Source organism: Amblyomma maculatum, chromosome 8 (genome assembly GCF_055883805.1).
Source record: "Amblyomma maculatum isolate TAMU_Amacu chromosome 8, ASM5588380v1, whole genome shotgun sequence".
NCBI classification, from domain to species: domain Eukaryota; kingdom Metazoa; phylum Arthropoda; class Arachnida; order Ixodida; family Ixodidae; genus Amblyomma; species Amblyomma maculatum.
Window position 1 is genome coordinate 107,617,934 of NC_139351.1, and position 26,796 is coordinate 107,644,729.

The 26,796-nt window shown below is 46.9% G+C and overlaps 1 protein-coding gene across 1 annotated transcript in view; it reads left to right on the top strand.

The window, feature by feature from the left end:
• The window catches only part of LOC146182142 (uncharacterized), an 81,879-nt gene that overhangs the window by 35,986 nt on the left and 19,097 nt on the right, over positions 1-26,796 (top strand). The window contains exons 3-14 of the mRNA XM_084577156.1: positions 1,480-1,755; positions 3,588-3,881; positions 6,727-6,972; positions 8,414-8,689; positions 9,216-9,500; positions 10,099-10,296; positions 12,134-12,334; positions 14,747-15,019; positions 18,737-19,003; positions 19,611-20,169; positions 21,441-21,658; positions 25,340-25,606. Of these exons, the coding sequence (XP_084433282.1) occupies positions 1,480-1,755; positions 3,588-3,881; positions 6,727-6,972; positions 8,414-8,689; positions 9,216-9,500; positions 10,099-10,296; positions 12,134-12,334; positions 14,747-15,019; positions 18,737-19,003; positions 19,611-20,169; positions 21,441-21,658; positions 25,340-25,606 (3,360 nt within the window). The remainder of the gene's footprint in view (positions 1-1,479; positions 1,756-3,587; positions 3,882-6,726; positions 6,973-8,413; positions 8,690-9,215; positions 9,501-10,098; positions 10,297-12,133; positions 12,335-14,746; positions 15,020-18,736; positions 19,004-19,610; positions 20,170-21,440; positions 21,659-25,339; positions 25,607-26,796) is intronic.

Genomic DNA, 26,796 nt, shown 5'->3' on the forward strand with positions numbered 1-26,796 from the left:
TGGCAGAAAGTTAGGTGGGCGGACGGGGTTAAGAAGTTCGCAAGGATGAAGTGGATGCAGCTGGTACAGGACTGGGCTAATTGGAGGAATATGGGGGAGGCCTTCGCCCTGCGGGATATAGTCCAGCTGATGATGATGATGAAATGCAACTCACGTTTTCCTAAGCGTCTACAGTTTTCAAACTCTCCTCTTCGGATCTGAGCAAAACTTTTCGTTTCTCAACTTAACCAGAACATATTTGTTTAGTTGGCTGTTGACGATAGCGCATTTGAAATTTCGCTCCTCCACTTGCAACAGTTCTCTCCTTAAAAATTTTCTGGGTGACGTGCAGTCCGGATCCCCGTGTATTCGGAAGTATACAACTTTCTGCGACGCATAGTTAGTAAACTGCATTAATTGTCGTTTGGCTAAATAGTAAATACGCATATTCATATATACGCGACAGAGGGCAGGCACTCTGGGCCCAAATTACAAATATTATTATAATAAATCTAAAATAACTATTTATATAAAAGCTTAAAAGAAAGAAAGAAAGAAAGAAAGAAAGAAAGAAAGAAAGAAAGAAAGAAAGAAAGAAAGAAAGAAAGAAAAAGAAAGAAAGAAAGAAAGTTTATTGACAAAAACAGGTATTACATAAATCATACAGAAGGAGATCCCACAGCTCGAGACTGTATGTTTAAACTTATGAACAATATTACTGGTACAGCAAACGCAGTCAAAAGGAGGCAAAACCAGGGAACACAATTAATACGGTAAGAAGAAAAAGGTAAGAATGACATACATGTTCAAGTGCATGAAAATTTTGTACACTTTGAAATATCTTCCTGACCCGCATTATGACATCGCTCACGTATGATATATGAGCAAACTGGTATAAAAAGTGAAAAACTTGAAGTTGTGTTACACTATTGGAATAATACGGATAATAGTTTCTTTTTAAAACCGGGCAGTTATGGGTATTGTTTGACATGAGAAGGCAGGGGATAGCAAACTTGCGAAGAAGCAAAAATAGCCATGTGCTTGCCGTAGTTTGCTCGAACGGGTGGTTATAAAAAATAGTTCTCCTTAGCAGATATTGTTTGGTTAGTAAAGGTTAGGGCCTTACTGCTGATTACATTACAGAAGGAAGCTGAGAAAACAAAAAAACGTGGGAAGTTTTCAGAGTGGCATTATTGTTAAACAGTTCCGAAAACCTGATTATGAGAAAGCAAGCAGGCTGAAGTAGCGATGCCCGAATTGCAATGTTAGTAAAGAAAAAATAAAGGAGAAAACGTTGCTTTACAAGCATATGCGCTAGGTGTAACGTGGGTATCCGAGGTGATACAAAGGAGGCGTTTGGCCGGAGGAAATTATAGCGTGCTCCGTGCACGACAATCTTACAAAGGATGACTACTAGAAAAGAAAACATAAACGAGCACGCGCAATGCAATTATTATTATACGATACTTTTTCTCTATTCCGGGTTTTTCTTTTCGGCAGGCCAGAACTGTTTCGGTGGCATCGAGAGCTTCGAGAAGACCACGGGGCTGGCCTACTCTGGTTCGGTGAGCGGCCAGACGCTGCTGCAGCAGCCGGATCAGGCGCTGACGCGGGACTGCATCAACCTGTGCAAGCAGCAGGCGCAGTGCCTGTCCTTCTCGCTCAACTACGTGGGTTTCCGCTGCGCCGCCTTCAACCTCAACTCGGCCGGCCGCCGCGACCTGCTCGTCACCACGCCCAGCACAAACTACTTCGAGAAGATATGCTTCAGAGGAGGTACCTGCGTTACCTTCCATGGTTTACACACGCGCTATAATATCTTAAATATGAAGCATGTTCAACTGCTAGTTGCGGCCTTCGAATTATAAGGAGCTTGACTCAAACATATAAATAATTTTAACCCATCTATTGACATACATATCTGTGAGAGGTATAATATAGCTCCTTACTTTACCTTCAACATGTAATGCACACTTTTGTGCGAATCTGTGTCAGAATCTGTGCAGCCATCTCAGTAGGTTGTTTTTCATAAGTTATAGAAACTACTCATGTGTATTCATATCTGTTTTATTTTCTTAAATTGTTCCATGTAGATGAAAATGTTTTGTGCGAAATGTATGATTTTGAGATGAAAACTTTTGTATAGCTATCTCAGTAGGTTGTTTTCCATAAGTTATAGGAACTGTTCATGTGTATTCATATCAGTTTTATTTTCCTAAATTGTTCCATATAGATACAAATGTGTTGTGCGAAATGTATGATTTTGAGATGAAATTATTTTGTGTGTAATTAGTATATGGTAGAAGTAATTGTAACCATTTTTCACTGTCGGTATTATGTGCGTTTTTATCCTAACAGTGTGTGAAATGACAAACTGCTACTGATACATGTTTTTAATTTCTAATGCCAGAATCTGTGTGGGGGGCAGGGAACTCTGTCAGGCTTTCACATAGCCTTTAGTCCCTGCCTCCTCTCGCTTCTACGAGGAATCAATAAACCAATTCCAATTCCAATTCCAATATTTTGCCTTTGAAAACCCTGTGCAAAGAATGTTCTATAAAGCTTAAAAAAAAAAAAACAATTTGCTTCGTACCACGTTATACTGTGGGCAACGCCAGTTATAGCTTCAGGATTTTTCACCTCTCAATGAATAAAGAAAAACACAAAAATGAAAGCCCCCACAACAAGTACTTGACTTTCTTCAAAGTCTTGTGCTTCTTCTAGTTTCTTTTGGGCATTCATGCTCAACTGCTTATCGTACAGCATTATTAGAATGAAATAGTATCTTGTAGCAGCGCAATCAGATAAGCGTTCTGTGGGTACGAACCTTTTATGTGTCAGTTGTGTCATTGCTTCGAGGAAGGAACCTAGGTAGTAAGCTTTCTTAGAGGATCATTAAGTGTCATTGCTTCGAGGAAGGAACCTAGGTAGTAAGCTTTCTTAGAGGATCATTAAGAGGCACCTGAATGCAAGTAAAGCTCCAGAGAGTTTGTTAAAATATTCAAAAAGTTTCATTTTCTATGTGATTTTTGTTCCTCTACAGCGGCCTTTAAAATTATTACTTACAAAGCCTGCTCTTTACGTCACTGTGTAAATATGTACAGGTGCCAGTCAGTGCAATGGGTGCTTTGAAACTGCAGTGTTTCTCTGCATGGTCTGCAATGGGAAATAATTTTGACTTTAACGGGTTGTCAGGTTTAGATAAAAATAATATTTTTGCTCTTTTTATTTTCAATTTATTTAGATGTGATGGTACTCCCTGCATACAAAAACCTTAGCTGAAACAAACTTTGCTATCTTTTCATTTTTATCCTCACAATTCACATACCCATACTGGACACCACGTGGCCGGTCATCTGCCTTTTGTTGTCCAAGGTTACTGTTCACTTTCTCCGAAAAAGAGTGCAGTGCTCCTTGAAACGTGTTTCATTATACGGACGGGAAAATGACTCGAAAAGACAACCAGTGCTGACTAAGGCATTGTGCACTGTGCGCCTTTCTTAAGAGGCACGGTCTTGTCGGCGTTTTGTCATCCGTACAAACCCAACTAACTGCAGCCGTAACTATAGTCCGAACTTTAACGCTTCCGTGCCTGCTGGGCGGCGCAGTGCAGAAGAGCTCCTTCGACGCGCTCTGCGGCGACCGGCTGTGGGCCTTCGAGCGCGTCAAGGAGGGCCATCTGGAGGGCTTCGTAGACCGCGAGGAGCCCAACGTGAAGGACAAAGAGGAGTGCGCCAAGATGTGCCTGCTCGAGGAGGCCTTCCCGTGCCGCTCGGCCGACTACGACGAGGTGGCCAAGACGTGCCGCATGAGCCGCGAGGACCGGCGCTCGCAGCCGCAGGCCTTCCGGCAGGTGCCCGGAAGCACCAGGGACTACCTCGAGAACCAGTGCTCCGCCACCGGTGAGGTCTTCCGTTCCGTGGGCGTGCAAATGTTGGGCGAAAGCGGGCGATACGGCCAAGAAAGATTTCTGGAATGAGGATGGGGGCTAAGAGGGGATAACCCCACGTGCGAAATGGAATACTATTTAGTAAAACTCACGTCGTGTCCATAGCACTGTAATATGAACGCGAGATCAGTAAATTTGTTGGTGCTGGGAAGAAAGACGCTTGTTTCCCGTACCTTGTTGGCCCTGTGAACATTGTTACAGCGATGACTTTGCGAAGAAAAATGTCTGTGCTAGGAAAGACGAGCATTATTACCACAATATCAAATCTGTTAACACATGTAAAAGCGGTACCGCTCAGTGGAATGCTGAGTGCAAGTTCATGTTGGGTGCCTTGCCTTTCAAGTAAAATTGGATGCATCTAGATTGCTTGCAAACATGAAACAGGCCGCGGTGGCAAAGTGGCTTCGACGTTCGGCCTGCTGATTGTAAGGCCACTGGTTCGAACCTTAGCTGCAGCGGCCAAATATCGACGGAGGAGAAAATAAAAGAAAACTGCCGTGCTAAACAATTCCTGTGCAAGGTAATACGGTCGGAGTCATCTGCAACTACTGCGTTTACCATAGCCTCTTTCACTTTGGGACATAAAGCTCCAGATGCGTGGCACCACAGCATCAATCGTTAGCTCTTTGAAATATCAGCTGTGATTTATTTCTTGTTTGTCAAGCCTCATTTTAATTGCTTAATGCCGAAAGAAATAACATCGCAGACAGGTCGCACCACATCTTCAGTAATATCATCACCACAACAAATATTTAGACGGTCCTTTCTGCAGCATGAAGTATGGAAGCGTGGAAGGACAAAAACCTATAGATCAGGGGACCTCACATCTACAATCCAGTCCTACAATCCAGTTGAGGCTGGGGAACTCACGCGCGCTGCAGTGGACGTCCCACTCGTCAAAGGCGGTCCTCGTTGTGAGGTCGCTAACGTGGCCCATAGAGGCTCGCGGCTTTGAGCTCAAGGATTTTCGGCCGCCGGCCATTCGTTTGGGCTAGAAACAAAACGGGGTAACGGTGCCACAAACACAGAGACCCACCGGCCGCTCTGAATAGGGCACGTCTACAGAGACTGCTATCGTTGGGCGTCCGGGTGCTTTCCATCTTCCCTTCCCCTTTCGCATCCTCCCTCAGCTCTTCTTTTCGCTTCCGGCTTCCTTTTGAGAATGGCTGTTAGCGTCATATCTCCAGCGTGCGCAGAGGACAATTCTCGCGGAAGGTTATGCGCGAAACGGCGTCACGTAGTGGCGCTTACCAACGCAAGTATGGGAAGGCTTCACCACAGCTCACCGCAAGGGCGGAGCGCATGAATATTTCCGTGGGAAATGGAAGGACACTGTTATGTTCGTGTGACGAACGCTAGCCTTTTTTGGTGGGTATGTCTATCTGATTCTGGGCTTCGTTCCTATTGGATGGGTGGCATCTTGTTTCGTTATGGTGAAAGCCGTGCTTCGCTACTCAGGGATGTCACAAGGATATTTGCTCTCTGGAGGACAGCCCACTGTTTTGTTTCATCTCCCCGGGAAAAAAAAAATATATATAGTACGGTAATTTAAGTCGTGCCTGGGCAACGCGTGTAACGCTTAGCAGGAAGCTACCCTCTATATACGACAAGTTCGTTTAGGTTTGTCTCTTTGCGTTACGTGAAACATTATCGTTCGCCATTCTTCTAAGTAAAAAGAGGATACAAAAGAAAATTCTTTGCACAAAACATTAGCAATCCCGACCAGCTGGTGCTGCCGGCTCAGGCGTAAAAGTTATCAGTTCTAACAAGCCATCTTTCACACGCACACACATCATCGTCATAGCAGCCATATAGACCTTTTCACGAGCGCCCCCCCCCACCCTTTTATTCCCTAATTATAAAGACCCTGGGCCAGCTGCTTTACTCTAATCACCGCAAAATTCCCCGTTATCATCCAGCAAACCTTCTGCCGCCCCTTCCCACACTTGCCTTTCTTTGAAATTCAGTCCGTTACCCCTAGCCACCATCATCCGTTAAATTCAGTCCGTTACCCCTACACCCCCTGTCCATGCTGATTTCTTCTCGTTCCTTTGAACTAAAATATCAGTAACTCGGCTCTTTCCTTCACCAGTCTGCATGCTTCCTGTCCCGTAATGTTGAACCTAGGCTTTTTCTTGCTATAGTTTTTCGTTTCAATAACTGAAGTAGAAACTTTTTCATAAGCGTCCTTTTTTTGTGCCACATATAAGTGCGTACTAAGCCCCGCCGGGGTGGCGCAGTGGTTATGGCGCTCGACTACTGTTCCCAAGGGTGTGGGATCGAATCCCGGCCTCGGCGGCCTCTTTTCCGTGGAGGCGAAAAGCAAAGCACCCGTGTGCTGTGCGATGTCAGTGCACGTTAAGGAACCCCAGGTGCTCGAAATTTCCGGAGTCCTCCATTACGGCGTCTCTTAGCCCGAGTCGTCTTGAGACGCTGAACGCCATAAACTGAACCAAACCTGTACTATACCACACTGTTCTATATTATGTTATATTACACTATACCGTATTATATCACACCCTATGATATTAAATTAGGTTACACAACATTGGCTTTCGCAAGTGCTTCTGCTGATGCCGCGGTAAATCTCGTTCCTTAGCTCTACCGAATTCCTGTGAAAACATTATATTATAATATACTATACTTATTATATTACAAAGGAGGTGCATCCGGCTTGACTTATACATTTCAGCGTGAAATTCACATTGCTCTTGCTATCAGGTGATGTATTTGCAATGCAAAGCGGCGCTATCTTGAGAAAAATGGGTCGGATGTAGCACCTTATGTGCCACTCGCAGCCCCGACGTCTTGCCGCTACGAGACCCGGGTCGGCGTGGGCGTGGTGTCCATGGACCTTCTGCAGTTCGCCACCGCTGTGGACGACTGCCAGACGCAGTGCGACCGCGAGACCACCTTCAACTGCCGCGCCTACTCGTACATGGAAAACCGCTGTTACTTGAGCGGGGACGACACCATCAGCCTCGGCCCCAGCGGGCTGCCACCCATGACCAACGCGGCCTACGGGGAAAAGAAGTGCATAACCGGTACACGTGCCCGCCGTCCCTTTACTATTCGCACCGACAGTCATGCTCTGTATCAGGAGTTCCCGGAAACTCATTTGTAGATATTATTTTATCCTGAGTGTTGCGTTGGAAGTGACGAAACGCAAGAGTGCTTCTATTTCCTAACCTTCTGGTTCGCTTTGGGTCTGTCACTACTTTAAAGAAGAACACAGTGCGGAATTTTTTTTTCAGTGATTCATATAGATAACTCACAGTTTTAAGTAAATAGAGAATCGAGTTTGCAATAGGGCTTCTTGGGCGTCGCCATATTGTTTCATAGACTGCTGCGTGCACTTGCTGCCGCCATGCTGTAAGCCACAGTGGAACGATTTCTAAAAATCCAGAGAGGAGGGTTTCGTCGCTGACGGAGAGGGAGAAGCTTAAGAAAATGTAGGTCTTGACCGTTTCGCTGACGTTGTTCATCTTCTTCGAGGAAAGAGTACTATAAAAAAAAAGGAAGGTAACAAAACAGTGTCCACTGGCATGAATCGCGCTACAAGAAAGAAAATCATGCCCCGCTTTAAGCAGATAGTTATGCTGAGTACTTTATTTTGGAGAAATTCCTTCAGGTATACATAAATAAGCTTAGCCCAGAAGAATAAGGTGGTTTTTCAAATACTATACTCAACGTATTCAGGTGGTGTTAAGAACACTGACGCCGATCTGAATATTTTCATAGCACGCACTCTCCTCCTCTTCATCAGTTCCTTCCTAAAGTACTAGATTTTTCTCCCCTAATCATGTAATATACAGAACTAATGTTGTTAATTATGTACTGCATCGTGAAATTCCATTAATCATTTGTTTTCATTAACTAACAAAAATGGCCGAGAAGGCTTGGAGCACTGGCAAGAACGCTGCCGTGCGTAATGTAAAATGTTATGATGTGAGTTAACGCTGAGTGAATTCGAGGCGTACATTGCGGCAGACTACATTCAAGGCTGATACTTCGTGAACGTAGTCTCGGCAAACCTATGCGTACTAAGAAAGCTGCCTGCTTGGTTCTGAAAGTGGATTAGGCAATCATTTGGAGAGAAGTGCTGTAAACTTCGAAACCTGACCTCCGCTTTTTTCGGCCCAGCTCAGTGCAAACTAAAAGCGACCGTACGGTGACCTTAAGGTCAAGGGAGGATGTTAAGCAGGCTTAGGATTATGTGGCCCATATTACAGACAGAAGCGCAAACTGAATTAACAATAAATGGCCAGGGCATGAAACTGCACATGGCCCATTTCATTTGCCAGTTGTCTCATATTGTTGGTGTTTTAAAGCAACTGAAGAAGATTGCAAAACGGTCCAATCTGTACCAGGCTAGTCTGGCACACACTTCGAAATGTGTAAGGCATGATGAAATAACAGTGCCCTGCTTTGAGAAAGTGATGAGAACGGATATATTTTCTCTCCTTTTCCACTTTTGACCCCCAGAGCAATGCACGTTGGGTGTGTTTACCTACGAGAAGATGACGGGATTCGTGATGCGGTCAGCGGCACGCACCGCCATCCCGCTGTCCAGTCCGGGAGCCTTGGGCAACACCCTCGAGTGCCGTCAGTTCTGCCAGATGGCCGGCCTCGACTGTCCGGCCTTCAGCGTCAACTACCAAAACATGCGCTGCGACAAGCTGGACCGCAACTCGCAGGGAAGGACACAGGAGCTCAGTCCCAGGGCCGGAGAAAACTACTTCGAGAAGATCTGCCTTAGAGGTGAGCAGTTTCTGCACCTATATGCGAGTATGGCCGAGAAAGAAAGTACTGCTCCGAAGTGGCAATGCAGATCACAGGCACTATGGTTGACAGCGCTTAAACACAAGTACAGAGTAAAGAACACAGAAAAGATAACACACGACGTCTTTTCTGTGTTCTTTACTCTGTCCGTGTGTTTAAGCCCTGTCAACCATGAACTAAAACCCACTAGCCCACCAGCTTGACTTATATAGGAACTAAGGCGCCAGCTATAGCATTTCCATTATGCATTTCGTCCAGCCTTCTTTCGAAACTAAACTGCCTTAGAGGCATTTGATCCTGGTACTTTAAACCTAAAGTGACTTATGATAAAGAACTTGATATTTGGTGCTTACTGTACAGCACTGTTGAAAGCAAGCACGTGACCGAGCCAAGCTCGAAAATATAGCCTGTTACGCCCATGACAGCGTAAAAACATTATCTGAACGCCTCATGAACTGAGGTTTCTCTGCTTCTCTTTCCATGCCTATCTTTTCCTCGACGACAGGAAACTTCGCCACGGCCTGCCAAGGCAAGGCGTGGGCCTTCGAGCGGGTGCTGGGACTAGAACTGGTGCCCACGCTGTACGACAAGTCGTTTGCGCACGTCCAAAGTCGCCGGGACTGCGAGGAGTACTGCCTCAATGAGCAGACTTTCGACTGCCGCTCGGCCGTGTACTTCGACGACACGGCCGAATGCCGCCTCAGTCGCCACGACCGTCGGACGCAGCCCGATGGCACGATCAAGAGCTCCAATCCGAGGATCAACTACCTCGAGAACCAGTGCCTCGAAGGTGCACGACGTTTTTTATATAATCGAGTTTTATTGTTACACAGAGCAGTGGTAGAATCATGTTAATGCGCTGGAGCTAAGAATGTGTGACTGTCATCTGCCATGGCATTTATGGAAGACCTTTTCTGAAGCTCAGTTGTGGTAGTAGGTTCCGCCAGTTGATGAATGGAATTGTGCGTTTTTTTATTTTGCTTCGTAGCTCTCCAAGATGTTGCCAGTTTAAATAGCTTGCAAGATATTTACAAGACGTTGAAGAACGAACTACCATTTCTCACCAAAGGGCATATAAAAGTAATGAAAAGTATTCTAAATGGAGAAAGTAGATGTAATGGAAGAACAAACATCCCCTCACGCTGAACGTCGATAAGTATGCTCTAGAAAGCACAATTAACTTCAGGTGTACGCAGCTGCCTTCATAGGGGGAGAGCGCCATGCAGTTCCAACCGTGGTGTTTGTTTTGCAAGGTGACACTGTATGCGTACGCCGAATTGTACGAAAATAATCTAAGGCTATAGTGTAGGTCTGTAGAGAAGTATATAGACAATCTAACAAAATTTATTTTCTGATAATTCTAACGCCAAGCTGCACTTCACTTACAGTTTCTCCGACTTGCCCGTACGAGAAGACAGCAGACGCTTACCCTGTCTACACCGATGTCGTCCAAATGACGGGAATTATATCGGAGCAGTCGTGCGAATCCTTTTGCACCACTTATCCGAACTTCAACTGCCGCTCGTTCGCCTACTACCCCAGCAATGGGCAGTGCTTCATCAGCGGGGAAGACCGCGTAAGCGCAGGTCGGTGAGCTCACAACTTTCATTTGTCATTGCTTTGTTTCGCAGACATTATTTGCCTTGTTGTCTGAATGTCAGAAGAGTGTTATAAGTGACAGGCCGCTTATATCTGATTCGCTCTCCACTGGTGCAGAACTATTTGCGCCAATGTTTTTTCTCTCCTTTATGCTATTCCTGCCGCTAATTTACCGAGATTAGCTCATGTCCTAATCTAGACCAAGAGCTTTTGAGCCTGAGCAAGTTCAAGATAAACTAACTAAACAAACTTTAAAGTTTTGTTTCCGTTATCTTGTTTGGTACGGAAGTACTAGTGCCAGGAATTTGCTAGTAAAGGCTGTCATACTTTCCTTCACTTCACTTTGTTGCTTAAAGGTCCCGATGATTGGAGCTATTACACATAAGCAATGGATAGCGTACTGTAGAAAATAGTTATGTACACAAGTAAAACAAATTAAATACATATAAATTAAATATGCATTAAAAAGTGACTACGACGATGTAGTATGAAAGTTAGTTACAGTTCGAGGCTGAACGGGGAAAGAAATATACGCGCTCACGTGGCCGGAAAAATTTAAGAGGTAACCAATTCGGAGTGAAATGCGTGCTGGAGGATTGGTGAAGGGCGCCAAACGAAATGGGTTGTAACACTAGAACATCCGCCTGCATAAGATGCGTCGAGTCCGCTTCTCTTTTTTTTTTTTTTTTTTCACCGAAGTAACACATATACCCTGCGTATAAGGAACAAAATGCGCAGCTTGAAATCACAAGGCCTACAGCTTACTGCCCGTCAGCTTACTGGAACGTTATCCAGCTAAGGTGTCCTGGTGACAAGAAATTAAATAAAAAATGGTTGGTTGGTTGGTTCATAGGAAGGGAAAGGCGCAGTATCTGTCACACTTGCTCTGTGGACACCTGAACCGCGCCGTAAGGGAAGGGATGGAGGTGGGAGTGAAAGTGGATAGAGAGAAAGGGGGGCCGTAGTGGAGGACTACGGAGTGATTTCGACCACCAGGGGATCTTTAACGTGCGCTGACATCGCACAGCACACGGACGCCACTTCGTTTCGCCTCCATCGAAACGCAGCCGCCGAGGCCGGGATTCGATCCCGGGAACTCCGGCACAGTAGTCGGGCGTCTTACCACTGCACCACCCCGACGGGGCGCAATGAAAAATGGTTTGGTTTGGTTTTGTGGGGTTTAACGTCCCAAAGTGACTCAGGCTATGAGAGACGCCGTAGTGGAGGAATCCGGAAATTTCGACCACCTGGGGTTCTTTAACGTGCACTGACATCGCACAGCACACGGGCGCCTTGCTTGTCGCCTCCATCGAAAAGCGGCCGCCGAGGCCGGGATTCGATCCCTCGTCCTTGGGAACAGTAGCCGAGCGCCGTAGCCAATGTCAAGCGAGATTTAATATGAGATTCAGATTGCCACGAACAGAGAAAGAAGCCTCCCCATGCAATGTGGCATTTGCCGAGTACATTGTTCAACAAGATCCCCAAACAGGGCCCCGCCGGGGTGGTGCAGTGGTAAGATGCCCGACTACTCTGCCGGAGTTCCCGGGTTAGAACCCGACCTCGGCGGCTGCGTTTCGATGGAGGCGAAACGAAGTGGCGTCCGTGTGCTGTGCGATGTCAGCGTACGTTAAAGAACCCCAGGTGGTCGAAATTACTCCGCAGCCCTCCACTACGGCTCCTCTTTCTCTCTTTCCACTTTCTCTCCCACCTTCCTCCCTTTCCTTACGGCACGGTCAGGTGTCCACGAAGCAAGTGTGAGAGATACTGCGCCTTTCCCTTCCTGTGAACCAATTATTATTAATATTATCCCTACACTGGTTGCAGGACCAGCCAGCACGAACTCTCGGCCCGGCATACTCTTCTACGAGCGCTCATGCAAGGACGGCGTCGGCGTGACCGATGGTGGCTCCAGCACCACAGCGTCCGGCGGGACGTCGCCGGGGGGCGGCCACCCGCCGACCAGCTCGTCGCCCACCTTCCCCACGGCTCAGCCGCCGCACACGCCCACCCTGTTCCCGCCCACAGGTAACGCCGAGAGCGTGCCGCGAACCTCCTTACAGCTCCAGGGGAACCAGTGTAAGACTCCAATTTCCTTTGCCGCAGCCTGATGCGAGTGAGAACGCCTGACATCCGTGGGTGCTGGCTGCCTGACTGGGTAAACGGACTGGTGGTGAATTTGGTTGACGGGATGAATGTTGGCAGGGTGCGACACCATGGCGCAAGTGGTGCCGAAAAAAAGAACAGGGGGCCGAATAGACTGTTAGTGGCATTGGCTGGGGGATCAAAATTTTTAGGAAATAAGTCTACTAGCAAGAGTGACTGAGCAGTCAGTTTCCTCGTTGAACAATATTACAGAAAATTTAGGCAAACGAATGTTGTCGCTCTCTTTTTATTACTGAACCTTATCTATCACAACCTAAACATGTGGAGATACCTCACTGATGGAGGTGGGTAGTCCGAGTTATAAAAAGGCTAAAACATGTGGTTCTGAGTGCCGGCGAGGCTTTATAGGCATGTAAGGTCCGGACAGAGCAATAGCCCTTCAGGCTTCCGTCTTTTGAGAACTGCAAGTTGACAGTTTATACATATGCGAAGCATCAGTGAGCTGACCTCTCAAATCATACCCCACTAATTCTTGCGCACGTCTTGCGCCATGGTGTGGAGGAATGCAGGGGGTTGTGCTTGGTGTCATGTGTCGTGATGGTGTGATGCCGGCGTTGTCTAACTGCGGGAGGTTCTGGAAAAGCTGCGGCGACAAGTCGGAGCAGCGACGAAGTGCATGCTTGGTGAATTTGACATCTTGGTTTTCGTGCATCGTGATGCATTGTGATGCATTGTGGTATTTGATACGGGTAAAATGCAAGATAATGCGCACGGCTTCGGCTGAGCACAGCTATGAGGAAACATTGAGAACCAGTAGTTTCAAGGCTATCCATGTGCATAGACTTGTTCAGAGAAGCACGAATGCGATTTTTTTTTTTTTGTAATATAGAAACAATGCTGGATTGCTACCAGGGCAGCGTTGTCAGTCTTCAACTGTCACTAGTGCCGATACTTCTGAATCTGCAGGTATCAGCTAGGTACGCTGACCAAATATTGATATTTTGACAGAAAATTATTGCTCATTGAAGTGACTGAGTTAAAAAAGAAGCATATTTTAAAGTTACTTGATTATACATGACACGCTAGTTGTTGATGACGATTATAACTTTGCATATCTTTATCAAAGACTAAACCAGGTTCATGGTCAAGAAAAAATTCGTGGGTTTATTATCCGTAATTACTATCATTCACTCGGAATAATTCTCGCAGAGTTTTTGTAAATAAACCGGTGAGCTCAGTAGTACTTGCGAGCGGGCTAGTTGGCTATACGACTCCGACGACCTCGGCGCTGCATGGTTATACACACACACAAAAAAAAATACACACACAAGAGAATTAAAGCAAGATGTTAACACAGATGATGCGCTCGCTACCAACTGCCTGTTTTTGTGGTTTTTCTTCGTACCACAAAAACAGGCAGTTGGTAGCGAGCGCATAATCTGTGTTAACGTCTTGTTTTAATTCTATTGTGTGTGTATTGTGTTTGTGTATAACCATGCAGTGCCAGAGGTCGTCGGAGCCACCCTTCTTGTTCACATCGCCATCGGGCAAACAGAGATAGACGGTGAACGCAAGAAAAAAAGTCGGTGGGCGTAATGGATAAGTAAAGTGGCCAGTATTTAAAATTTAGAACTGACCTTGTGGAGGATTCATAATGCTTTGTTTCGCAACGCCAACTGAATTATTGAACTTTCTTCGGAGGCGACAGAGAATGCATGCCTTCATGTGCATATAATTTATTGAAATCTTAATCACACTGCCAGCTCAGAGTACAACTTTCAGTTCGTTATTCATTTCCAACGTGCCAGACACATTAAAGTAAAATATAAAAAAAAAACAACGCAAAGAGACGAGGAGGATTGCAGTGATGTCCCAATCTGGCACTTGACGTTCAAACAGACGCGAAGATTTCTCCCGCATTATAACTTATTCTTTAATTCCTGCATTGTATGCAGTAATGGGGGGGTAAATCCACCGGTAACGGAGGAAAAAAAAAGTATTATTAGAAAATGAGTATTATTATCCTATTCATGGTTAATCACAGGACTGTAAAGGAAAAACCTACTACTTACACAAAAACTTCAAGGTTGAAAGAAAAATTGGTCTGCTTGTGATTGGTGAGAGGTTATTATTATTATTATTATTATTATTATTATTATTATTATTATTATTATTATTATTATTATTATTATTATTATTATTATTATTATTATTATTATTATTATTATTATTTGCATCGACCGATGTTTTCTCACCGCATGGAGCGCACAGCTAAGTGACATTGCTTGTGTTGTGCGGAGTTTAATATTCTGCCCTGTCGTGCTGCCACCACAGTCCGCCACTGCAGCGCCGGGGAGAAGCTGAGCTTCGCCCGCGTGTCTGGCCACGAAGCGGCTTCGAGGCCCGGCCCGATCCTGTTGACGGCGCCTGCCGACGGCATGACGAAGGAGTGCATACTACGCTGCGAGCAGCGGGACGACTGCCGCTCCTTCGTCATCGACTACCGCCGACACGAGTGCTACATCGCCGGCTACTACTCGGGATCGTTGCCCGCGCACCTGCGGCCCAGCCCCGGCAAGACTTACTTCGAGGGCATCTGCGTGCCCGGTAAAGAACTCCGACTTGTTTATGGGATAGTCACAGCTTATACGGACAAAAGTAAACGGAGCACGCTATTTCCTGCAAAAAGTTTTTACGCGTTCGGCAATTGAAACTGACAGTCTTGGTATCTGCGAACCGATAGTAGAAACTAGTCCGCTTTGACTTGGATGAACATTTTCTTATGTCAAATACAGAAGGCACAATTGAAATTAAATCAGAAAAGCGTGCTCCGTTTACTTATGTCCCCACCTGCATATCTCGTTATTTTGAAAAGGTGTAGCCGCTGCCGTAAAAGGCGACCGGAAAGATTCCTGCTTGAAGCCCGTTGCGCGCGTCTGGAGAGCTGAGTTTCTGAGCTCTGTAGTTCCTCGCACAATAAAGTTTTCATAAAACTAACGATGGATATCGGGTTGACTCATGATTCTTTACAATTTCCAAATTACAATCATGCACCCAATTGCAATACTTAAAAATATAATTAACGAATTTTAGTTAATTATTCCATTGAAGAGCACATCTAACCCGTTTTATACAACCCGCCCAGACCCTTGATAACTCCATGCAACAAAAATAATTTTAGATCTGAAAGTCCATTTTTTAAAATTACTTAGTCTTCTCTGTAACACCCTGTACAGTGTGACGAGAATGGGAGGAGCACTATGACAGAAAACAAATGCAAGCATTGGTTTTGTTTCCAGTTGACGGAAACAGCACTAATTATGGCGTATGCTCGGCGTTTGAAACTTCCTAACGGATTTTGTAGAGGATGACATGACTTACTGGGCTCTCCTGTGACTACACTAGCGGCAAGGGCTCAAATACGAATAAAGTATTTGCTAATTTCGCTAAGTTAGACGTGAGACAATTTGATTGTTGGAGCGGGCGCGGGAGATTATCGCCAGAGCAGTGATTGTATTTTTATGCTGCGGTTAGTTGATAATGAAACTGCACTCATGATGATTAAAGAACACACTTTCTGTGTTGCGGAATTTAAGGGAATGAGCGAATTTGCGTACGACACCACTACGTTTAGTGGAGCGTGTTTACGTACCTGAGAGCTACCTTTCGCGAATGAGTCCTTTGAGGGAAATAGGTGGAAAAACAGTCGTGCCACATTATTGTCCGCCTTATGTACCTACGCATGAAATGCTTTATTCTGTGAAAAAAAAAAAAAAAAAAAAAAGACTAAACTGTTTGCTCCTTAGCTCAGCCCAGGACCTCAAGAAGCGAGCTTAGTGTGGTATCTGTATAAGCCTAGTTGTTTATACCGAACAGTCCGAATGACCACTCCAAAATCTCGGGCAATAAGCATAGTATTTTTCTTCGCGTTTGCTGAACTCGCCTTCGGCGGAACATTCGGTGTAACGAATGGCATACGGTGGGCCTGGAAGTGACTCTTCTTCTAACGGGACTTTTAGATCACTTGTGACTTGAGAAGACAGGTCGGCCACGCCTTTGGGCACCTGCTGGGAGTACTGGCCATCTAGTACAGCGCCGTAACAGCGACCGTGAGATGTGACTGGGGGTGATCTTTGTCTCTTGAACTCATTTTCCACATTACATTGCTGTTCTGCGATGAAGCCGGCCTATGTAGGACTTCGCGGCCATTTCCTAGCTTGCATCGCCGCACAAGGTGTTTCAGAAACCAACTGCGCTCTAATTTAATGGCAGTCTTCTATTTGTAGCTCACTGGTAACATTGTTAGACATAGGCATATTTTGATAAGCAGCGGCTACACCAAAGCGCCGTCCGCGCGCGCTTCGACGCCGAGCAGGTTAAGTCTAGCAAGCGCACAGCGAGCGGTTTGCTGCCGCCACCCCGAAGGCCGGCGCATATTGAATTACAAATGTATCGATCTATTTCTCGATCCTTTTCGAGTTATGGTTCGCCAGGATTACTTTGGCGTTGTTTCAGATGTTATATGCTTTGCTCAGCTAAGTGTTAAATTTAAGATAGTCATGTGTCGCATGTATGCTGCATGTGGAACTGATTTGGATGATTTTATTTGTCTTTTCATAAAAAACGTTGAGAAAAAAAAAACTTGAAATAAAGAGAGTGAGGGAGCGTGGACCAGCACAGCTTTGCTGGGCTTAAGCCAAATGAGGATAAATGAAACAAAAAACCTGTACGCCCAAAATAAAGGAATCTAATTTAAATAATAGGGCAGAAAAGCTATGAAACGTAAAAAAAGAAACAAGGCGTCATAGTGGCGACATCCAGCCAGCTACATTGCGGAGTATTTCTTCACCATGCAAAAGTAAGGGTCACGGAGATGCATCTAGAATCCGCTATCACAATGCTGGTCAGCTGGTTGTGACCTTTCATATAGAGCGTGGCGGCGACGCAGCTATTGCTAATAACCGCCATTTTCCCCATTGTGCTTTTAACGGGATGTTATTAAATGCAGTGGCTTAGCTTGGTTAAGCCTGGTAATTGCAAAAGCAATAGCTATGGCTACGCCTAGGTTCAGCTAGTGGTGTAGCTGGTTGTGGTGCTTGTGGTTCTGCTTATGGTTATGCAGTGATTCACTCTGTCCACGGCATATGGCTCAACTATTGCTTATTGCGGGGTGCTACCTGGTTATTCTATGAATAACTAGTAGCGAGGCAAGGAGTGCCGTGGCTGCAACGATATACTTGGTTGCGGGTGAGGTTAAGGCAGAATGTACAACTGCCGCTCCGGCACCGGCTGCAACGGCATTCTTTACGCCAGCAGAAATGAAAGCATCCCTGGAGACTGCGTTGGTTCCACCTGCCGCTAGGCCACCTCCTATAGTATCCAACGTTGCACCCCAGGCGGCAGCTGCGGCTGCAGCCATATAATTCTTCTTAGCTTTAGGAGCATGTGGCACAACTGCAGCTCCGCGGTTGGTAGCTGCCGCCTCGCGAGCCGACGGCGCGAGTTGGGGCCCCTGTTTCTGCCGCAGATTGGATGACGGCACTCCGGCTGTAGCGCCCCTCGTGGAAAGAGCGGGAGTTAGGCCACGGTCAGTAGCTACCGCCTCGCGCGCCGACGACACGAGTTGGGGCCCCTGTTTTTGCGGCAGATGGGATGACGTCACTCCGGCTGTAGCGCTCCCTCACGGAGAGAGCGGGAGTTAGGCCGCGGTTGGTATGCTACCGCCTCGCGAGTTGACGGCGCGAGTTGGGGCCCCTGTTTTTGAGCAGCTGTGCTTGGCGGCGCGCCAAAGGTCACGCTAAAGGTCAATGGTAGCTACCGCCTCGGTACGCGAAGGGCTGAAAAGTGAAAGTAGTATTGCTTTCGGAATTAAAAATGAAACAAAGCGCCATAGTGGCGGCATCCAGCCAGCTACATTGCAGAGTATTTATTCACCATTCAAAAGTAAGGGTTACGGAGATGCATCTAGAATCCGCTACCACAATGCTGGTCAGCTGGTTGCGACCTTTCATATAGAGCGTGGCGACGCCGCAGCTATTGCTAATAACCGCCATTTTCCCCATTGTGCTTTTAACGGAATGTCGTTAAAGGCCCTGCTCAGCAAAAATCAGGACATTTCTATTCATGTTACTTCTTGGCCACATAGGCACATTCGTATGGCCTGGTTAAAGCAGGGCTTTATATGCGGGATGGTAGCGTATAAGTTGTCGCGTCATACTACCCTAAAGGCGGTGCTTAAGTATGTTTTTTTTTCTTAAAGTCTTGCCCAGCTTTGTACCCTAATCTAAGCCGTGTGCGTGATAGCCTCATGATTTGCGCGTGCAGCGTCGGTGGCATGCCAGCGTCTGTGGACGTTCGAGCGCATGGTGGACCAGGAGCTCCGCGGCGTGAGTCCGCGCGAAGTGACGCGCTTCATCACGCTGCACGACTGCGAGCGGCGCTGCTTCGAGGAACGGCGCTTCCCCTGCAAGTCGGCCAGCTATGACGTCACGCTACAGGAGTGCCGGCTGTACGCGGACGACCGCAACTCGCGCTTTGCCCGACTCATCTACGGCCGCGGCGTCTACTACCTGGAGAACCAGTGCACCGTCAGTGAGTGGCCTGGCTTTGTGCGCTCTGCTTGAATGTGTATTGCATGCTTCAACTTGCGCCTTGGTTAAACCAGAATATACATGTGTTTGTCTTGTGGGTCATCGGAAACTCGGATCCCGTGAAAATGAACTAAAGCCCGCCCTCTTTCTTTCTCTCACACCTTAGAATCAGTCATGCGCTAGTGTCTGTCAGAAGCGACCTGCCTACACACTCTTCTCGGCGAGTTATGCTGCACACTACTTACTATGCACTTGAATCTCCAAACAACCTCAGGATTGATGGTGACATGCCCACTTTCCTCCTGAAGACGCCAGGTTTCCCACATCCAGCACTGTGAGCCGTAAACTCTTCAAAAAGGCCTCGCGACCATTTCTTTTACTTCCTCAAAACGGAAGTACGTATTTAATACGTTCAGCTAGGCCACTCAAAGCTACTACGGGCCAACGTTACGCTTTACTACATCGCCTTTGTCCAGATGCGGACGCAGCCTGACTAAGGATGTCGTCGCTTTTAATTAACATTGTGACATTTCCGAACACGTGCATCTCGCGCACATTACACGATTTAGCGGCATTTATAAAAGGTGTGCTCTGCTCGCTTCTCGCAGACACCAGTCCGTGCCCGTACGCGCCCATCCAGCGTGACGTCTACATGACCCACATCACGCGCGTCGTGCACGGCGTCAGCTCTACGTTCCACTGCGAGATGGAGTGCAACCGCGAGCCAGACTTCAACTGCCGCTCGTACACCTACGTGGAACACGGAACGCTGGGTCCGCCGCAGTGCCTGCTGTCGGCGGACAGTCGACAAAGCGTGTCCCCCATAGTACTTGAATACCGGAGCCGCGCGCTATACGCCGAGAAGGACTGCCACCTGGATGACGACAGCCGAAACAACGGTGTGGTCGGCGGCACCTCCCATCCGCCTCCCTACCCACAGCCACCGCAAGGGCATCCCCAGCACACCCACCAGCCGCCGCATAGGCCTTACCCTCCACCACCTCCTCCGCCCTCTCCTGGCGTTCCCTCGCTGCCTTCACAGCCGCCATCTCCTGGACGTCCCACGCCGTACCCGCCGAGACCTCCCGACTTCAGCCCGTATCCACCGCCCAGGTTCTGCACATACGAGCAGTACACATATGAAAAGACTATCGGCCACGATATGAGGTGGGACCTTTTGTATAACTTGAAGTTTGGTGCGCGGCCGTTATTAAATACTAAAAAAAACCCGGAATAAGCCTGAAAATAAGGGTTGTCCAAGTGAGGTGCTGAATGGTGTCAAGAGTAGCAACTGTTCTTCCCCTGCGATGATAGCACTTGGTGCTGAAGAAGCACACTGCGGTAGTCTAAGGTACAGGGTCTTCAATGTCCAGCTGTAACAAGATCTCCTCTTTCAAAGTGCCATTGCACCCAACCCGGCGACGCAATACGCCATGCGACGTCCCACCTCAGGGTCCCTCTCTCTGTGTATCGCTTTGCTTCGATACGCGCCTGTGCTCGACCCATTGTTGCTTGCAAGGCCATGACCGTGTTATAGCTAGAAATTGACGACCCTGTACAAGCGAAGATCTCTAGATTGCTCACTCTAGCGACCGTAGGCGTTTGTTTTTCTAATTTTACTGATTACTGGTAAGCTGTACCGGAGAAAGCTCAGGAAGTGCTTGGAGGCTTCATATATAAAACACCTTCAGGTAATGTTGAAAATGTCTGCTCAGTCGAATACAACTTAAGCAGAGGAAAATGCTTTTAAAGAAGGCCCTTTAACTAAGGGCGTCTACCAACTCTCATTACGTCGCGGTTAATCCTGCTAAATGCGGGTAATTGCATTGCATCTGTCTGTCCACTCATTTGCATTGGCAAGATAATTAACCACAATATAATTACAGTCGTTTCTCGCCATTGAATCAAGAGCCCCCATTTAGGTGCATCTGCAGCATCGCGCTCTTGTGTTGTTGCATCCTGCAATAGTTGGTGGCACTGAGAATGAATGGATGCTTTATCCCAGGGAGGAGTGGTATGATGCTTGTGAACGTTAGCGCCGTCGGTTTAAAGATTAAGAAGTTGCACATGGAGCGGGCAGATCCTTCAGATCTATTACAGAAAAGTAGAACCTCTTTCCATGGTACTGCGCATGAACCTTTTTTTCCGCGAGGCTCTCCATTGGTTTATCGAGATTGTGAAGTTTGACGATGATAATCCTGAGTGGTTGCCAAAGGTAGAACCTTTGATGGATCTTAAGAATTTTAGAAAAGCCAGCCCCTGGTAGGCTTATTATATCAATGTCTTGTGTGTGTTTGTTTTGTCTTGCAAAAGTCAGGCAATAAAAAAAGAAAGCATGAACCTTTTCCCATTCTTACAATTCTCTAACGTTCTGGAGCACGTGGCGCGCCAGAAAGGAAATAAAGCGCGCTCTATCAACCTGTCAACGTTGTTTTCAGGTACGCTCCTCGAGAGCGCGTCCCGACGCGCTCGGCAGTGGGTGTGGTGAGGGACGCGTACACCGAGTGCCAGCGGCTCGGAGACCGTTGCCGGGCCTTCATCGTCGAGTATGGTAACTTCCAGTCGGCCTCATGGCTGTCAGCCGCTGCCGAGGATAACCGGCAGCTGCTCGCGCCCAACCCCGTTGTGGCGTACTTCGAGAAGGTCTGCCTCCAGGGTAAGGCGCACTTCAACCAGCTACCCCATACCAGGTCAAGGCGTCGTTATCTGTTGCGTGTGCCGCTGTCAGAAGAGTGCATTCTGTCGTCCTTACTCCCAAATAACGAAGAAGTGTCAGCTTAGGCCTGACCAAAATTCTCAAGAATTCTCGGAAATATGCATTTTTTGGTGGTTCCTATTGATTCTTAATGCAAAGGGTCTATCCTCGCATGTTTGACCCAGCTTAATCTGCGTTACTTGCTCCGACCATGTGAATATTCGAAGCCCTTCAGAGTGGGCGGTCGAGCTCGTGATGAAATGGAAGATTTTCACTGCAATGTCTGTTGTCAGGCGCATCGGACTATAGCGGTCAGAAATGAGCTCTCGCTACACAGTAAAGAAAAAAAAAAAAAAAAACTACCGTTCAGGAAATTTGTAAACTTCAGTGCACCAGACTAATCCTCATGCCAGAGTTCCGAAAACAGTTCAAAATCAAATGAGTACTGGCGTTCATTGCCCTATGTGCATGCATTCCTCTACTATTGCTACCACTGCTGCTACTACTACTACTATTACTAATACTAAGAATCCTGCTATTAAGTTTCGTGCTAAAGAGTGTAGTGCTGATAGCTGCTTAAATGCTGGAGGCGCTGCTATCAGTGCTATTACAGTCGAGTGTTATTACTACAGCTACCGGTGCTGCTATACTGTTGGTATCATTAGTTTTCGTACTGATGCTACGAAGCACTACTAATAATACGAGTAATATTTATCACCGCTGTCACTACTACTTTCACTGGGACTACTACTACGTCTACGCGTAGTGCTTCTAACTGGAGCTGCTAGAGTTACCAATACCAACTATACTGTTAGTATCGTTATTTTAAGTACTTATATGTTACGAAGCCCTACTAATAACACCAGTAATACTTTTACTGCTGTCAATACTACTTTTACTGGGACTACTACTACGTCTACTCGTAGTGCTTCTAACTGGTGCGGTTAGCTTTACTAGTACCAACTACGCTACCATTACGAGCACTACTAGCTCGGCCACAACTACTACTATACCACTACTAACACTGCTGCCACTAGGAGGCAACGATGACGCTTCGAAGCCACAAATATACACGAATTCAGCGCGGCTTCCCTCAGAGGCACCGCGACTACTGGTAGCGTCCCCTCCCGACTCGCACTCAACAAAAGCGCTCCAGTTTGGCTCGAAGAGCGGCGACGAACAGCGAGAGTCAGCGCGGCAAGTTCATTAACCGACGCATAATCAGCACCGGCGCGCTTCCTCGGCGACCGGAGGAGCGGGCTCCGCAGGAAGCTCAGCTCTCTCCGCTGAACTCAGAAGGGGGAAGTGGCAGTCCATAGCGGAAGAAAGAGAAAGAAGTGGGACCCCAGAGAAAGAGGGGCGAAAATGTTTTGAAAACTGGAGGGGGCAGTGCCAAATAGCAAACAAGCGAGGTGAAGCGTAGTCTGCTTGCGGACGCCGACTCTTGAAAAGCAGTAAGAAGTAAAACAAAAAGTACAAACAGGCGAGACTCCCGTCGGCCCGTCGGCAGGATGCAGTGGAGCACGCAAATCGTGGATGCGTGGCTTGCTGCAGCCGCTGCCGCTAGGGGGAGAGTGATGCCAGTACTGGGCCGCTAGAAGCTTCCCTTTTTTCACTGTTGATGCATTTGAAGGGGCGACGGCGTCGGGTATGACACCAGCAAGTTCGTTTGTTGACTCTTCGTTTCAGGCGCTGAATTAGCGAAAACCGGGAACACATACCTAATCGACTGCGCACGTTCTGATTAAACAAAGCATAAAAATAAGCTAAAGCCGAGAAAACATAGCGGCATAACTGAAGGCTAAGCTGCACTCACCAGCGAAAGAGAGGGAGGGGGGGGGAGTTATTCAGTGACACACCATGATGCGCCAAATTTGTTTATTCTAAAGTCTGCGTCGCTCCGGTCCCAGGAAAGAGCCAAATGGTTGGCTGTTCGACCATATATATATATATATATATATATATATATATATATAATATGCACCTTCGAGCGAAAATGCTTATCGTTGCCCCCTGAGCTACATTTAGAGATTGATGTGAAAAATCGAAGACCAAAATGCCTGAAAGCTCGTTTTGCTTAACATATTCTGGAATGGTGTATTCTTAGAAATATACTTGTTCCGGGTATCACCACAGAAATAATAATAATAAAAAAAAACACTAAAGCGTCAACGTAACATCTCTCCATCCCCGAACATGTCATAATATGAAGCTTCCCGAATGAGAAAAGGAACCTTGCGCACTTTTTGAGGGAATTTTTCTCGTTTAGACTTTATAATATATTAAAGCCATCGAAGTATTTTTCTTTGAGCTACCCCATAATTGTTACGCCATTTCATACACGGCCATGGGAACGAGCTGTGTGCTGAATTCCGAGTTTTGCAGGCTATGATCTTCTTGCTGTGGTTTTCGCGAATATGCTGTCATCTTAATTGTTCTGCGTTCCTATTAAGACTTGAACGAAAGCCTTTGTAGCAAATAAAAACCGCCTCCATAGGCTTAATAAGCACACACACGTGAAAACAAAAGAACATGTGGGTATCTTACGTACTTAAAATGTATGCATGGCTACATATTCATTATAGCCCTACATGGGTTCGCTTAATAAAACACGTTACTGGGCAGGTTGGTGAAGCATGGTTTAGTAACATTAGTAACAAGTTATTCAGCGCTACATAAAAGACATGGACACGGGAAGAAAGGCACAGGACGCGTTCAGCTGGAGTCAGCGCCCGTCCTTTGTATTTTTTCCTGTGTCCGTGTCTCTTATGTAGCGATGAATAACTTGCTACTAAAATACGTGGGTTACAATGCTTCGTAGAGCTCTAAGTCTCTGCAGGATCTATATGACTTCTCGGACAGTGTTACAATGAAGCGACATCATTTGGGTGCCGGGCTGGTGGGCGTGCATTGTTGCGAATTGCAGGATCACATGGTCCTCATCCGAATTCAGCATAGCATGAGTCTTTTTTGTACGTAGCTGCTCGCCTATTATTACAGGTTTCATTTATCGGCGCTCGCTCACATTAATAAGGTGTACTTTCACATTAACATTTTTAATTATTCTAACTTAAGCTCTCAATGAATTCACTTGCACTCGGAATAGCTTACGCAGGCACCCTCATTTATATGCAATGGCTGAGTGTCTTTAAAGGGGTGCATTGAGGTGAGGTGACATAACCTATGTATGATCCTGTCTATAGAATGTGCAAAGCCGGTTCGGCAGAGTATTTCGTACTGGTACCGGATCTGCGACGAGACGGACCATAGTTTATGCACTCTCATTTCGCTCCATCCCCTTTGGCAGGGTTTAAGTGTCCAGGTATCCTCTGAGGGTGAGCAACGCAAGGTACCTCTTCTTTTTTCAATAGCTTCGCCTAGCTATATCTCAGCCTTCTCCCGGTCATTTGTGCTCTGCGGCATAGCACACGATTAGGTTTTCAACTGATCGTCAGACAGCTGCTGTGCCTTTATTTGTATCGTAGCATAATCCGCCCTAGCATAACATAACCTCATTCTCCTGCCTATCCCTAATGATTCGCCAGATGGCGTTGTTCAGGTGTCCATCCAGCATGAGACATTTGACGCACTTTTCGCTTGCTGATAATAACTCAACAGTAACTATTGCGTGCCTGGCCGCAGAGCGAACATGCGGCAAGATGTGGTCCTTCGAGCGCATGGTCGGCCACACGCTCGGCGGCGACGCGGACCGCGAGGTGCCTGGGGTCCTGCGGCGCGCCCAGTGCGAGGACCTGTGCCTGCGAGAGCGAGGATTCGTCTGCCGCGCCGCCACGTACCAGCAGTCGAGGCTCCTGTGCCGGCTGCACGCCGAGAACCGACGGACCCGGCCCGCGCTATACAGCCGCACCACCGAGGATGTCGACTACCTGGAGAACATGTGCGCCCCAGGTCGGCCTCATCTTTATGGCTGTTGGAGGCCTCCCTTTTCTGTTGTTCATTAGGCCAACGTGCAACAGCTTTGTGCAACGTGGGCGTGCAGGGTCGGTCGCTTATACCGGGAACAGTGGAGCGCGTGTGTTTGCAGCTGGTGTGCATCAGTTGGCGTATCTCATGGAGGGCGTAACCGCAAATTGTAGCAGGGTCTAAATGACGTGATAACGCGCAAGCCGAGCGATGCATCCGCAGTTAGCTCTGCGTTAACTGCAGAACAGTGCGCCCAAGTGACCTGTACTGCGTGCCCTTTATGCCGCCGTGGTGGCTTAGTGGTTTCGGTGTTCGGCTGCTGATTAAAAGGTTCACGGGATAAACTTTCAGCCATGGCGGCTGAACTTGGACGTAGGCGAAGTGCAAAAGCGTCCGTGTCGTTTACATTAGTGCGACTGCATATTAAATAACCCGGGATATATCCCGGGTTAATGGCAAACTATAGTTTGCCATTAATCCCGGATTACCCAACACTGCGCGTCTCATTGCCCTCGGGTAGATTACGGACGCTAAACTCCACGCACTATTGTCACATAATTATACGTGACAGGACTTTAGTACACAAACCTAATTTTACTTGATTTATTAGCATTCTGGGAACGTTTCTTGATATTCAGTGCTGCACTGTGTAATTCACGTGTATGAGTATGTATCGAATTAATTTGGGCATGTTGTTTCCAGACGAATGCAGAGGGTGCAGCGATAAAATAGACTTTTTTGTTTTCTATTGCTGTGATCGTAAAGCCTTTGACTGCGGGCTTAGCATTTCTTAATAGAAGCCACAATCCATTTTGTGCTTCCTAAGCAGTAATAGTGGCGGCGTACCTACTTCTATCTTACATACGCCCTCGTCGCAAATAGATGAAGCGCAAGCTATCCTGGAAGGCCGCAAAGTGATTCGTTTATTTCTTTTGTCACCTGTATGTCAGCGTCTAGAAGAAAATGCCGGATGATATTAACTACGATAAAAAAATAAGTTGATGTCAATGAGACGTTCTACCATCAGCATATGTCCACTGTCAAGCAACGAACGTTTTAAAGGCAGATAACGAGAACTTAAGTGTAACTTCTTGAGCAGCCTTACGCCTTTTGGTTAGTCGAGTCTCTTAACTCAATCGGTCCTAGAAAGAAGTGAGGAAAGGGAATTTTTATAT